Source organism: Chiroxiphia lanceolata, chromosome 3 (assembly GCF_009829145.1).
Source record: "Chiroxiphia lanceolata isolate bChiLan1 chromosome 3, bChiLan1.pri, whole genome shotgun sequence".
NCBI classification, from domain to species: Eukaryota; Metazoa; Chordata; class Aves; order Passeriformes; family Pipridae; genus Chiroxiphia; species Chiroxiphia lanceolata.
The window spans coordinates 94,429,594-94,443,361 of NC_045639.1; the positions used below are offsets into that span (position 1 = coordinate 94,429,594).

The 13,768-nt window shown below is 36.7% G+C and overlaps 1 protein-coding gene across 5 annotated transcripts in view; it reads left to right on the plus strand.

Moving 5' to 3' along the window:
* The window catches only part of CSMD1 (CUB and Sushi multiple domains 1), a 1,084,078-nt gene that overhangs the window by 539,117 nt on the left and 531,193 nt on the right, over positions 1-13,768 (plus strand). For all 5 annotated transcript variants that reach the window (XM_032681799.1, XM_032681800.1, XM_032681801.1 and 2 more), the window contains one exon: positions 8,867-9,061. In XM_032681799.1, the coding sequence (XP_032537690.1) occupies positions 8,867-9,061 (195 nt within the window). The remainder of the gene's footprint in view (positions 1-8,866; positions 9,062-13,768) is intronic.

Below are 13,768 nucleotides of genomic sequence, written 5' to 3' on the forward strand. Positions count from 1 at the left end.
TTGACATGTATCTGTGGTATTTGGATACAATGCTATTGCAACTTTAAAACTTAAAGAGAAGTAAACTCATGCTTTATTCTCTTAAAATTACTGTCCTTACCTTGTGTGGCAGGTCTTAGTAATTCAAAATCTCATTTTATTTAGTAGCAACAATTATTACAGAGAGTGTTGGGAGCAATAGAGAGAATATGTGTTTGTGAAATCTTTCCCCAACAGTTTTTATTCACAATTGATCTGTATAGTTGTACCACGCATTTTGTTGTGTTGCCTTCACGAATTGTAAGTTTATTCTCTAGTCTTACTACCATGATTATCATCCTGGGTCAGACAACCTCATGTCTCAAGGGATTCTAGGAAAAAAAATAATAGGAAAAAGTAGGCTCCAGATTGCTAGATGTATAAAATTTATGTATATTTGGGTAAGATATATGTAAATCTTTTCACACTCTACTCCTTTTTTAATAGTAACAAGAATATAAAAATCTTGACTGTGCAGTATATTTTGTTTCATTATGTTAGTATACCAAGATGATTTTATCTTGGTATATACCTGTCTTCCATATTGAAATGTGTGCATTTCCATGTAAAACCAGAAGTCAATTAAATCTCTTATTCTCTGTCAATGAAAAGTCAGCCCCAAACACCTATGTGTTAGCAGGGTGACAGGACAGGAGGTGTGCAAGTGGGTTTCAGACCTTGTGTTTCCAATTATGTCAGTCAGGTGAGGAAGCTGCTTCATTCCCTGATCAGACTCCTTATTATACAGGGAGTAACTTTTATTTAAAATTGTTTTTTAAATTAAAGTCAGCTTTGGACTAGTCATCGTCTGCCCAGTTTCCTCTCTCCATATGACTGCATGGCAACTTTCCCATAGTTTAATGTTTTACTTAGAATGCTTTTCATTTTCAAACTACTTGTAATTGTGATTTGTTCATGCAGTTTCTTTTTTTCCTCAGCCTTACCTTCAGCTGGTGCAATATTTTTTATGATTTGATATTTGTCTTCCAATGTCTTCATAGTGACTGCATTTTAATCCTCATTTCTCAGATTATGGTTGGAAAAATCTTGCAGTATCCTCTTGAAAACTCTCCAGCTCTTGATCACTTTAGTAGCCCTGCTCTGCATTTGCTTCATATTCAATTACTCTTATTTGAACATGGATAATCAGATTTGTATGCAGGTCTACAGAAAAGGTCATAGCAGTTTCTTATACCTATCTTTTGGATTGGTAAGTACCTTGTTTAGCACACAGAGATATTGTCATTTTTACACTCATATCCTATGGGCTTTCAAGCGCAGTACGGACTTGTTTTTTATGAATGTATGTCTTTTGTCTAATGGGATCCTCAAAAGTGGTCATGTTAAAAAAGATATTTTCTTGGGTTTATTTGTTATCATACATGAAGTGATGAGATAGAGGTTGTCTTCCAGTTACATTTTTCTTGTTGACATTTTGTAGTTCTGTGGAAGGACAGTTGAGAAAACAGGAGTTCCTTCGTTGCAGAAGATCATCACAGTCTTTCTCAGAATGAGAAGGGCAGATACTACACACACTTGTGATGATCATACTGACAAACTGGAAGACAGACCACAGAATACACTGAGCTTTTTAGAGGAGATGGAGGGCATTATTTTGATATTTTTAAGACAATGGCTAGTTACTTTTGATCTCTGATAGCAGTTTCGATTTATAAATTTTGCACAGCCTCAAATGCTTTTTATAGCTTTGGCCTGGACTGTCATGCTCTGCTTGTTCTATTTCTCTTTCAAGAAGAGAGATCTAAAAACTTGAAATATAGCTCACTGTTCTCAGTTCATCTAGGAAAATGTGTAGTACATCTGACGAGAAATAGTTATGAGGAAATAGAAAGTTTTAGCTTTAACTTCAGATTGCTTTTGCACTTGAGTTTCCTGGCATTGTTCGTATGATATTGACTTTTATGGTCTTATAACCAGCAGCAAGACATTTATTACCTAATAAAAGTAAACACACTAAAAATAAGATCCATCAATCTTAGGTTATTACCTGCAAAAGAAAATTAAAATATCAATCTCAATGTGAAAGATGTGTTAAAGTTTTAAAGTTACTGCATACTCCTAAATGATTTTCATAGCTTTCAATTCAATACAATTTTGTACATCCTTAGAGATGGACAGACACAGTTAGGTAAATGCTTGTAAAACGAGAAAGCTATATCTTTCACAAATGATACAATCCATCCAAATATTTTATCTAGAAAATATTGCAAAGATTTATGTGTGCACAAATACAGAAATCAGCATATAACAGGAAAGAGATTTCCTCTTATCCTGGGATTGTATGAAAATACAGGTTTCTATTTGCCTATGGAGAAATAATAAATATATCAGCTTGATTTCTGTAAGTCAATAAGGTTGTGGGGGTTTGTTTGTTTGTTTGGATTATTTTAAGACAAAATAATCACAAGTAGACCCAACAAAGACAGACTGAACAAAAAAGTTGCCAGTACATAAATAGTGGGCAATGTTTGGTGCTGCAATATGTACATATCTGTACCATGTAGACTCTTAGACCGTTGCATTTGACACCTTGTAGTGTAAATATGGCTTAATTATCAACTATTCCATGAACTTGCACTTTACATGTTTTTGTTTCTGTGAGTGAACTTATCCTTCCCTTAGAGTAAACCTAATGAAATCCATTAATTTTTGATGAAATAATTTTTAAGGAGGATGTAAATTTATGATGTTAGATAACTTGCAGACTAAAGCTTTCCCAGCTTAGTTGTGTCTGTATGGATGTGTGTATGTACACATGTACCAGTGGCAAACAGTTTGGTCCTACCCTTGTAGTAGTAGATTTTGATTTTTTGTATTTCTGGAGTTGAGAAAAATTTCCTCATTTCATTTTGGAGTGAATAAAGGTAAAAACTCTGTGCATGATTTACCCTTAGCGACTCCACGTTAGCTCTTTCAACCTACTGTTCAAAGCTAAAACCTTGTAAAGATACTCAGTTTGCTGGAGGTTCATCACTGCTGAAGTACAAAACGGTCCATTACTAGGGCCAGTGGTGTTTAATGTCTTCACTGAGGACCTAGAAAACATAGTGCATGCTCAACAAGTTTTTCAGACAGTCTGTGGGAGTTTCATCTTTCAAGATACTAAAAACCAAACTGGACATTGTCTAGGAAATCTACTCTAGCTTCTTTGTCTCTTTTGCTTTCAAAAAAACATCATTTCCATGTAAGGAAGTTTTCCACGCTGGTTTTGAGAATGAAGAAGACTTTTCCAAAGGGTGGCACTGTGCCATTTCTGTCATGATACTGTTCTCTCATAAATGACCTGCCTACATCTACAGTGTTCCACACTAATGTAGAAATCAGACCTAGTAGATAATTAACTATTCATTGTACATAGCTCCTGGAAATAGAAAGGACAAAGTCGTTTAATAAATTGGCAGTGAAATATTACATACTTTCCAATTGATTCAATATTTGGAATTATTTAAAAAAGAAATGTCAAAATCTACCATGTTGGAGTTTGATGTAAGACATTGGAAACTTAAAAGAAATCAAGCATATTGATTTTGTAGTCTTTTTCTAGGTATAAATGGCAAGTACAGATTTGCAGAATTCTTTAGAATTAGTTTTTCAAAGCAAATTTCATTACTTAGACCTTAGGCAAATAGCATTATACTATTCCAAAAATAGATGTATTAAATACTTTTATGTATATATATCTATAAATATCTGAGTCTATCTTTTGTTCAGTACAGGACTTCTTCTTTTTTGAAAGACTATTAATTTTTTTCCCCCCTGAGTTCCTTTTGAAATGAAGTTGTTTTTCTGAATTGGAGCAGAGACTTTAGTTTGAGTGTCACTCTTGCAAGAAAATTTAGCATTTTTTCATCTTCTATTTTTTAGCTTATTTTGTTCTCTGTTTATAACGAGTGTAGTTATTACCCCTGTTCAAAAATTATTTTCTTCTTCTTTGAATGTATATCTTCTGTTTACACATGAAACCACTAAATGCAACACTTACTGTAGCCACATGGACAGGGTATCATGGGCTGTGCATCAGACCTGTTGAACATCTTGACATATGCCCTGAAATTTTCTGTAACCCAGATTTTCTCCACAGAGCTTCTGAAATTCCCCTCAGTGTTGTAATTTCAAAGCTGTCAGTGGTATCAAGGGACTATCTGACTTCCTTGTAACCTATGCTTTTTCCTTTGTGTGTGGTTTTGCCTGTGGCCACCAATTTAAGGTAATGTTAGAAGACACATAGGGGACTGTAATAGAGGGACTATGGAACAGCAAAAAGTCAGGAAGTTTGCATTTGGCTAAATTTAGGTGCAACATGGAAAACTTTTCCAGCTCTTTCAGTAAGAGTAGGAAAAAGAACAAATAGAATATATCCTTGTAAAGTTTTGTACAGATATGGAAAGAAGCGGAGGAAAAACATTCACCTTGTTCCTTCCTTTCTTCTTTCCCCTTCCTATTTCTCTTAATTGGTGTTAGGTTGCTTTCTCCATTGCTGTTGTCAAGTTCCAATTACTGTATGTGCCCTAGAAAAACTGAGTGACTGATTCACAGAAACTGTTATTTTAACTGACATGAGCAGTGTGAGCTTTTTGCTGTTTAGGCCTCTAAGCAATCTTTGCAATCTAGTTGATGATTGTGACATCTGAGAAAAAAAAGAGATCAGTTATGTTCTCCTGAAATCATTGTCAAACTAACCTTCTGAATACCAACCTCAGCAAAAGTTTGGAAGTTTTCATAGTTTTATAATTGATTTCAAATCCAGATGCCATATTCATGTAACGATTAGTAAGATTTGTGATGCCAGAGACCTCACATCCTTCAAAATTTATCAGAAAGTATCCTTTTTAAACTTGACCTTTTAAACCAAAGTAGAAAAAAACCCCAAAGCAGGACATTACATTGCCAGTAGTTGTCATGATGCCATGACAGGTTTGAAGTGAAGACATGAAAAACATATAGGTATTGCTTATTGCATATTTAAAGACTCTTTCGTTCTAGTGTGGACACCATAGTAAGAAAACTTAGATGGAATAGAACAGTCCTTCAAAAGTTTATTCAGTTCAGTGACAGGTGTCATTTATATTTTGTGTGGGTTTTTTTCATTAACAAACACTGCTGTTTAATTTTAGGTTACTTCTCTGTTATTCTAAATCAGAAAGAGGTAGGTGATGAAATCTAATATATCAAAAAAAAAAATTAAGGAAACTCTCCATAAGTGAAAGCAAAGGATTACTATGTTTAAAGTGTTGTCAATATGTTTTGAAGTGGCCTGTGTTGCAAATATATATGGAATTTAGCTTTAGAAAGAGTCTTGAAAAGGCTCTGAATGATACATGCCATCTGAGAATAAGTAATTTTTTAAATATGAGTTTATTTAATAACCTTCATATATCATCAAAAATGTTTTTTACAGTTTTTTACAGTCCTACTCTGAAGTAACCTTTTGCCTCTGTCTGATAATGAATATTAGTGTTACATTTTAGCATATAGATTACAAAGTAATATTTTTCTAAAAAAATAAATATGCACCGTGCATAGTTAGTTTAAACAGGGAGTTAAACCTTTCACATTTTAGCTAATTGATAAATTTCATTATGGATTTTGATCATGTGCATTTTTTAAACAGTTCTGTCTAGGAAGATAGAGGTGAACTATGAGGAAGGCCTATCTTTTAGCTTCAATTTCACTAATAAATCTTAATTAATAAACAATGCTTCAGACTGATTTGTGCTAGGAAGTGAAGCATGCACACATTTTTATGTCTGTCATAATGATGAAGATAGACACTTGAGAAGGAAATGTTTGGACATGAACCTGCTTTGCAATCTCAGTGCATACTTTTGCTAAGACCAACTACTAAGACTAAACAGATTCTTTTTCAAATGCTGTAATTTTTATTTTTTTTTTTTCCAAAACTGGAAAGGACTTGGGTGAAGAAAAAATGAGATGAAGCATACTGAGAACACTCTAAGTGTTCGTTCTGTATAAAAAAATCCATTACCTTAAATGCTTCTACCTAGTCTAGTTCATAATTGTTCTCAATAAATGGCAGACATCAAATTATTTCATGAATCAAGCATCTGTGATTGCAGATTCTCAATCTTATTAACGGTAGACCCCAGTAACACTACAGAAAAATATGGGTCTTTTACTGAAAATTTGGCAATGAATTTAAAGCTTGATGGGTGTATATGAGTTTTGGTCAGCTAGGACTCTCATAATCCAAGTATTAAACTATTTTGATCACTGTTAGGAACCTTCAAAGGATAATTCATCTTAGGTCTAGACTAGAAACAGCAAAGTCTATGCAGATGAAACTGTGCAGCTACCTCAATATACTTCAATCAAAGTTTTAGAAAAGCACATAAATAATGTAGCTGAATGCTTGATCTTGACAAGGGGTGAAATCCTGTGAACTATTATATGTATTATTGAACATGGGTGTCATTCTCAGATCACTTATCTTTTACTGGGTTTTAGGAGGTTGTGGTAAAATGTGTGCCAGTTTCAGGATGCCAGTTACCATATTTTCTTGAGTTCTTGACAGATGCAGTGGTCATATTGTAGGAGACCTACAATACATCATATTGTAGGAGACCTTCTTTACACAGATAGAAGACTGAATTTCTGCAATAGAATTTCAACAGCTAGACAATGACAGTTGTCATGTATATGGCAGATGTAGATTTGCTGTAATGTGCATTCCTCAAGAATGCAGTTTATCAGAAGTCATAATAGCTTTGAACAATGTATTTTTTTCTGATAGCACATCCCCTCATAAAAATAAATGCTGACTTTTGGATTGTATAATTTTTTACTGGATGCACCAGGTCTTTTGATGAAACTACTTCATTTTACAGAGTTTTGTAAAAACTTTTTCGTTTGAAAATAACATAAAGAGTGTTACACGTATTTTCCTATATCAAAGCAGATAACAAGTTTTTATTTCTTTTACTTGTATTGCACAATTACCTGTCTTAAACTATCATGGCTAAGGCAGCAAAAAGGAGAAAGTTTGCCAAGAGAGAGGTAGTATTTTTCAAAGTGCTGAAAAACATATAATAGCTTATAATGGATCATTGTTTTCAACATTTTGGAATATTAATGAGTATCTTTCATTTATTCCAATTCTTCTGTTTTCTTAAAATTATTTTCTTTATTTTATATTTGTTCTTTCTCATGTATGTGAATCAAACACTGACTCTCTTTCTGATGTGAATGAGTACATAAAAATAAAAACCCTATTCTATTACCCCTGCTGAAACAGTACAAAATAAGCCAGGTGTCATCTTGTTTGCTTCTACCTTTGATAGCTATTCGCACAGCAATCTTAAGTAGTTCCTGTAATGCACAGGAGTCTTAGATCTTTGATCTACAACATTAGTAGAACATGTCTAATTCATCATTTGAGTATTATGTGCCTTTTTTTTCTTGCTAATATTTATAGAATATTTTGATATTTTTCTCATAAAATGATGTTGTAAGTGAAAGTATTCTCTGGTTTAATTTTTTTATCTTTATGTTTTTTTACCTTTTCAAAATTTTGTTATATAATTTGGGTTGTAAATTAAGTTCAAATACTATCATTTAAATGCCAGTGTGACTGAGTAACGCATTAAGGATGTGCATTCAATAATTGAACTTACATGGTATAATAGGGCTTAATTAGTATTGGTATATTGATATAACGCTTTGCAATCCTCTGAGGATATGCATGTATTGAGTAATTAATTCTCTCAACATGTATGTTAGTGAGGTTGGTATGGTTATGTTTATTCTGCACGTGGATAGAGTAAGGAAAGAGGAGTATGGAGTGAAAGAATTTGTTAATGAAACATACAGCTTCTGACACAATACCTGAATTATATGTGAGCTTTTCAGACCACCATTTCTCTGATGAGCATGTTTATCTTCTGTGCTCTGCTCCTGATGGATTTCTTCTCTAAAGGAAATTAAAGAATTTTAGTTTGTACACTTCCATGAAAGGAATGGCATGCCATTAATAAATTTCAAAGAAGTTCAAGAACAAAATAAATTCCTTTTTCCTCTTTCCCTACACACTTCTGGTTTTTGTAGGTGGAGAAGTATCATCTTTAAAGTGATAACTTGTTCAGACAATCTCTTTCACATAACTAATGTTTACAAATGGTAGTAAGTTTCCGCAGTAAAAAAGGAAAATATTTCCATTCAATTCTTCCCAATGTCACTGCTTAGGTCCCTTCATATTTCTTGTTTCTTTTAACAAATATTGACTTAATTTATTTTCTAGAACCTGGACTAATTTGAAACTAAAGATAAAAACTAACTTTTTATGTACTTGAGACTTTAACTTACTGTCAGAGACCAGGTAATTAGCATTCTTTTAAAATGCTATTTCACCACTTAAATGAAAACAGTACATAAAGGGCTTTCTACTGCCCGCATCCATAATTATATTGTATGAATATTTTTGCAATATTTACAAAATAAAATTAAATAAAAAGTTCTTTTACTTCATTCTAAGAAAAGCAGTAAGATTTGTAGGACATTTTTCTTGATAATAGATCTATAAGAAACTTCATTGAAAGACTGTTAAACCAAGAACTGAGTTTGAAATTAGCTTTGAAAATGATGATGTCTGTTATAAACTGAAATATTTTGTACAAGTAGATTTCATAATCTAGTTTTCCTTATATGTATAAGGAATACTGTTTTAAACAAACAAACAAACAAATGAACAAGCAAACAAAAGCCAACATCAAAACCACAGCCAAATAGTTAATTATAATTGTTGGACAAGTATTCATTACTTAATTCTACAAATTTTAACTGTAACATATTTCATTCTTTTTTTTTTTGGCAGTATTACCTAGTCATACATGTGGCAACCCGGGAGAAATACCTAAAGGAGTACTTCACGGAACAAGATTCAACATTGGTGATAAAATCCGATATAGCTGTATCTCTGGTTACATTCTAGAAGGCCATGCCATGTTGACATGTATTGTGAGTCCTGGAAATGGTGCATCATGGGATTTTCCAGTTCCTTTTTGCAGAGGTAAAAATGAAGGCATGAAATATCTTTTAAATATTAAGGCAGTATTTAAACTGGAGATTAAATTAATTTATTTTGAGGTGGTTTGATATTATTTTCTTTTTTTACTTTCTAAATATAAGTGTACTAATATACTGTCTAAAAATTTACTACATTTTAAAGTGTAATAACTAAACCAATAACTGTCCAGATGTTATCTGCTTATCTTTTTTTTTCCTTTTCATTTATGTGGGACTTACCCAGGCAGAACCTGACAAATGGTTTTTAAAGTTCCTACTTTGGAAACTTGCTACCAGGAAAAGGCTTCAGTGATGTAAACTTTGAAGGGTGGTCCAGTCCCTTTGAGTCCCATTCCTGTTCAAACCATGGATAACTTCAAAGTTGTATCAGATTGCTCAGGGTTTTGCCCAGTTGAAAATTTAATATCTCCATGCATGGAGATTCTAAAGCCTCTCTGGAAACATGTTATGGTGCCTAGCTGCCCTCATTCGCATGTCCAATTTATATCAGAATTTTACAGATTATATCTATTTCGTCTTCTTCTGTTGTGAGTCTACGAAAATATTCTTGTTCCAGTTTTCCTAAACTAAAGAGTGCAGTGAGATTTTACTTACCCTCCACTTGTCCAGACTGAAAAATCCATTTCCTTCATCCTCTTTTCTCGTACATCACATTCTTCAGCATCCTGATGATTTCAGTGGCCCTTCTCTGTCCAAGTTCTAGTCTGTCAGTGTCAGTGTTTCTTTAGTACTGGAGGACGTACAGTGGACAAAGCATTTCAGATGGGGCCTGCTTAGTTTCAGGCGGATGAGCTCCAACTCTGTCTTTAGCTGCTGGCTATGTTCTTGCTCATGCAACCCAATACGAGGTAAGCTTTCAATACTACAGAAGTGAACCACAGACTCAGCTTCTGTTTCACCAGGACTTCAGGTCCTTTTTGTTAGAGCTGCCACCTAGCAAATAATTTTTGCATGGGATGATCCTGTTCCAGGTATAGGAGTTTACATTTCTGTTTTGGACTTTCACAAGAATTCTGTCATTCTTCCGGCTTGTCAAATCCTGTCATGAAAGTCTGTCCGAATGGCAGATGCCATCTGCAAACCTTGTCAGGGCGTATTCAATCCCCTACTCTAGACTGGTGAAGATATTATATAAATTCAACCCCATTTTGAATCCTCAGGAAGTGCTTAAAATCACTGACCATAAGCTTGACTTAAAACAATTGGCCCCTACTGTGTCAGCCTGATAGTCCAGACATCTTTCACTCACATGTTAGTCTACCCCTTCAGTCCATATGCCCTCAATTTGTCTACAAGGACAGAGTGGAGAACTGTGTTGTGAAAACTTGGTTGACATCAAGCTAAATCCTTTCATGAAAGAAAGCAGTGAGACAGTCAAAAATGATTTATATTGGCAAAAGCTGGCTGTTCCTGTTCACCTTTTAGTCCTTTGTGTGCTTGTTTTTGATAAACATTTTCAGCACAATTTTCTGGAGATCTGAAGTGAACTTGACAGATAGACAGTTGCTAGAATCCTTGCTTTTTTGAAAATAAGTGAAAAATTAATTTTTTTCTGGTTATGGAGAATCACCCTTGGATTGTCACAGCCTTCCAAAGATGATACAGTGCAGCTTCACACTGTGGCACACCAAGAACCCCTAGTGTCATGGTTTGAGATAGCCCCAAAACCCTAATTCCCTAGCTCCATTCCCCCTCCCACATCTCAACCCAATGTGAGATGGTTTTTTCCAGACAAAACACAACCAGACTTAGAATGGGGGAAAGGGAATATATTACAATGACTGTACAAATAAATACTATAACACATTATACACACAATCACAACTATCTCTACCATGACATATAGTATTTACAATGGATCAGATCTCTTCTCCCCTCCAAATAAAAGTCCAGGAGGGAAAGGAGGACAGATCCCTTCCAGTCACTAAGCAGCAGCATCTTCTAAGGCAGCAGGTTCTCCTCATTTCATGCATGCAGCTGATAGCTGGATCTCTGCCAGCACTCACGAGGGAGGTATCCAAGCTCCCTCGGCCCCTTGATGCAGGCAAAGGGGTCTTCCGTGGGCTTCGTAACCCCAGACAAGGTCGTTTCACCACAGTCATATCACGAAGACACAGGGGGTCTTCGTGACGGTCTGGTATCTCCAGGAGATTCAAGCTCCTTGCAGGGCCTCTGTACCCTGTCTCAGGCTGTGAGCTTCTTTGTAGCTTGCAGCAAGGGAGGGCCCCCAAGGCCAACTCCCACACTGTCCTGGCTCAGCTCTCAGGACGACCGAGCTTCTCAGCTCCTCTCTCTCTCTCCACTGCTGCATGTACTTCAAGGCTCCTCTCAAATAGGAGTCCATCTATTACTCCTTCTCAGAGGTCTCAAAGGAGTTTTGGGGGGTCTGGTATCAGTTCTTACCCCAAACTCTGTCTGTAGAGCTAGTTCTGCTCTCATCTGCTGCTGTTGGCTCTCTCTTGGCCCTCTGTCTCCTTCTCTTTCCAGGAGTTCCCTCCTGCTTGGCTGTAATGCCTCTACCACATCTTATCTTTTCTGGCTCTCTGCCACCTCTCCGGTCAGTGCAGTTCTGCCGCTACCTCTTTTCCTCCGGTCAGTGCTGGTCTGCCGCTGCTTTCAGTATCTCTTCTGCGGCTCAGAGTGGGGAAGGATCTCCGAGCTTATAGCTACAGACATATAGTCCAGCTTAACACTGTTCCAAGTCTCTGTAGCCCCCCACTGGGGACTGGGGGGCCCAGCCCCCAGTGGGCTGCTGCAGTTTCTCCTCGTGACTCCTACAACGTGGCTGCTTCTTCTCCCAACCAAAAACTACAACTCTTCTCTTCCGGATTGGTTGTGATATGTTTACGTTTTTGCAGGAGCTCCTATTGGGCAGAATTTCAAAACTTCCAGGGGTTTCCACCTCTTGGGGTCTACCACTTTTCTTATCCTCTGGGGGAAAACAAAATCCAAACCACTACACCTAGGTACATGTAGTTCAGTATCATGAACTTGCACATATCTTGTTTAATTCTGTAATTCCTTGTATTGTCTCTACCATGCTGTGGCTACCACTTTTCGTCACAAAACTTCTCCATTATATTGAGAATTGGGAGGCCTGATGACATCCTACTGAAGAGAGATGCAAAGGGGAGATTGAGTGCCTTAATCTTTTCTGTGTCTTCATCCCAAGGTCACTTACCTCACTGAAGCAACAGACCACCATGTCCTTTATTTTACTTTTGTTGTTGATCCCCCTATAGAATGGTTTCTAGAATGACTACTCTTCCCACTCCTCACCAGCATAATGCATTTGAGCTTTGTCCTTCCCCCTTCAATCTCTACATTCCTGAGCAACATGGTGGTGGTTTAATGGTGAACATGGTGGTAGTGCTAGGTTGGCAGTTGGACTTGATCTTAAAGTAACTCTATTCCTTAATGATTCTGTAATTCTATATCCCTTTCAAGTAGCTAGTCCCTATTTTCACATTTCATCCACTGCTTTGGGGTTCTTTATTTTTTTTCACATTTCAGTTTAAACACCTCAGACAGGAATTTTCTGTTCAGTCCCAGCAGCCTCCTGCTATGCTTACATATATGTACATAAACAGATGCATCATTCTTGAACTATGAGAAAGCTGCCCTTGGAGTCAAACAAACTCTGCTGGGCCCTCTAGCCCTTCAAGACATCAGCTCATGAGATCCTGTTTTCTACTTCACAAAGAGGTTGAAATCTTCTCAGCTGAAGCCCAAGGAGTTGATTCTATAACTTGCCTTGCTTACTTCCCTCAAGATTTTCTGCTAATGGTTATTGTGACCAAAACTTCTGTTGAATATCACTTATTTGTATGGTTCTTTGCTCCTTATGCCTACTCGGCCTGTCCAGTGCCTACATTAATTATTTGCAGTGACCTCAGAACCCTAGGGCTTTACTTACTCTCTGCTATGCTGTCATCCACAGATGTGGGAATGGTTAAAGTCTCTGATGATAACCAGACCCTGTGTCTGTGAAACTTCTAGTACTTTAAAGGTTTTGACCACTGCTTGATCAGATGGTCTGTAGCAGATATTCATCATAATGACCTCTCTCTTGACTCTTCATTCCTATTCTAGCCCACAGGAGCTCAAGAGCTTGTTGCCTGTAGCACTGCAGAGAGAGCTCTGTTGATTCAAGATCCTACTTTGTGTAGCGTGCAGCCCGTCCTTTTCTTCCTGCATTTTCTAAGAGTCAGTCTGTCCTTCAGTCGGGTGAACTGTCCCACTACATCTCTGATCTTGATAACACCACAGTTCTGTGACTGCATATGCACTTCCAGTTTGTCCAGTGTGCTTCCCATGATGCACATTTTTGCATGCAGGCACTTCAACTGGGCTTCCAGAAGCAGAGAGGGTGCTTTCTGAGAGGGTGGATGAGAAACATTCATTGCCCTGTCCCATGTGTTCTTCCCTGGGCCTGTTAACCCACTTGCCTTTATAGTTTTGGCCTTTGTCCCTGACAAATGTACTTTAGAGCTTGCTTCACCAGGTCAACAAAACTGTTGCTCCCCTCCTGTCCTCATTCCTTGAAGAGGACTCTGTGGTCAAAGAGGTCAAAGCCTTGTTGCCCAGCACCAACTCCTTAGTCAAGTGTTCTTCTGCAGGAATCTGATACTCCTACCCAAACTCTTCCTCTTGTATCAAGGAGAACCCCCGTGGTCTCCTGTGCTCTTCA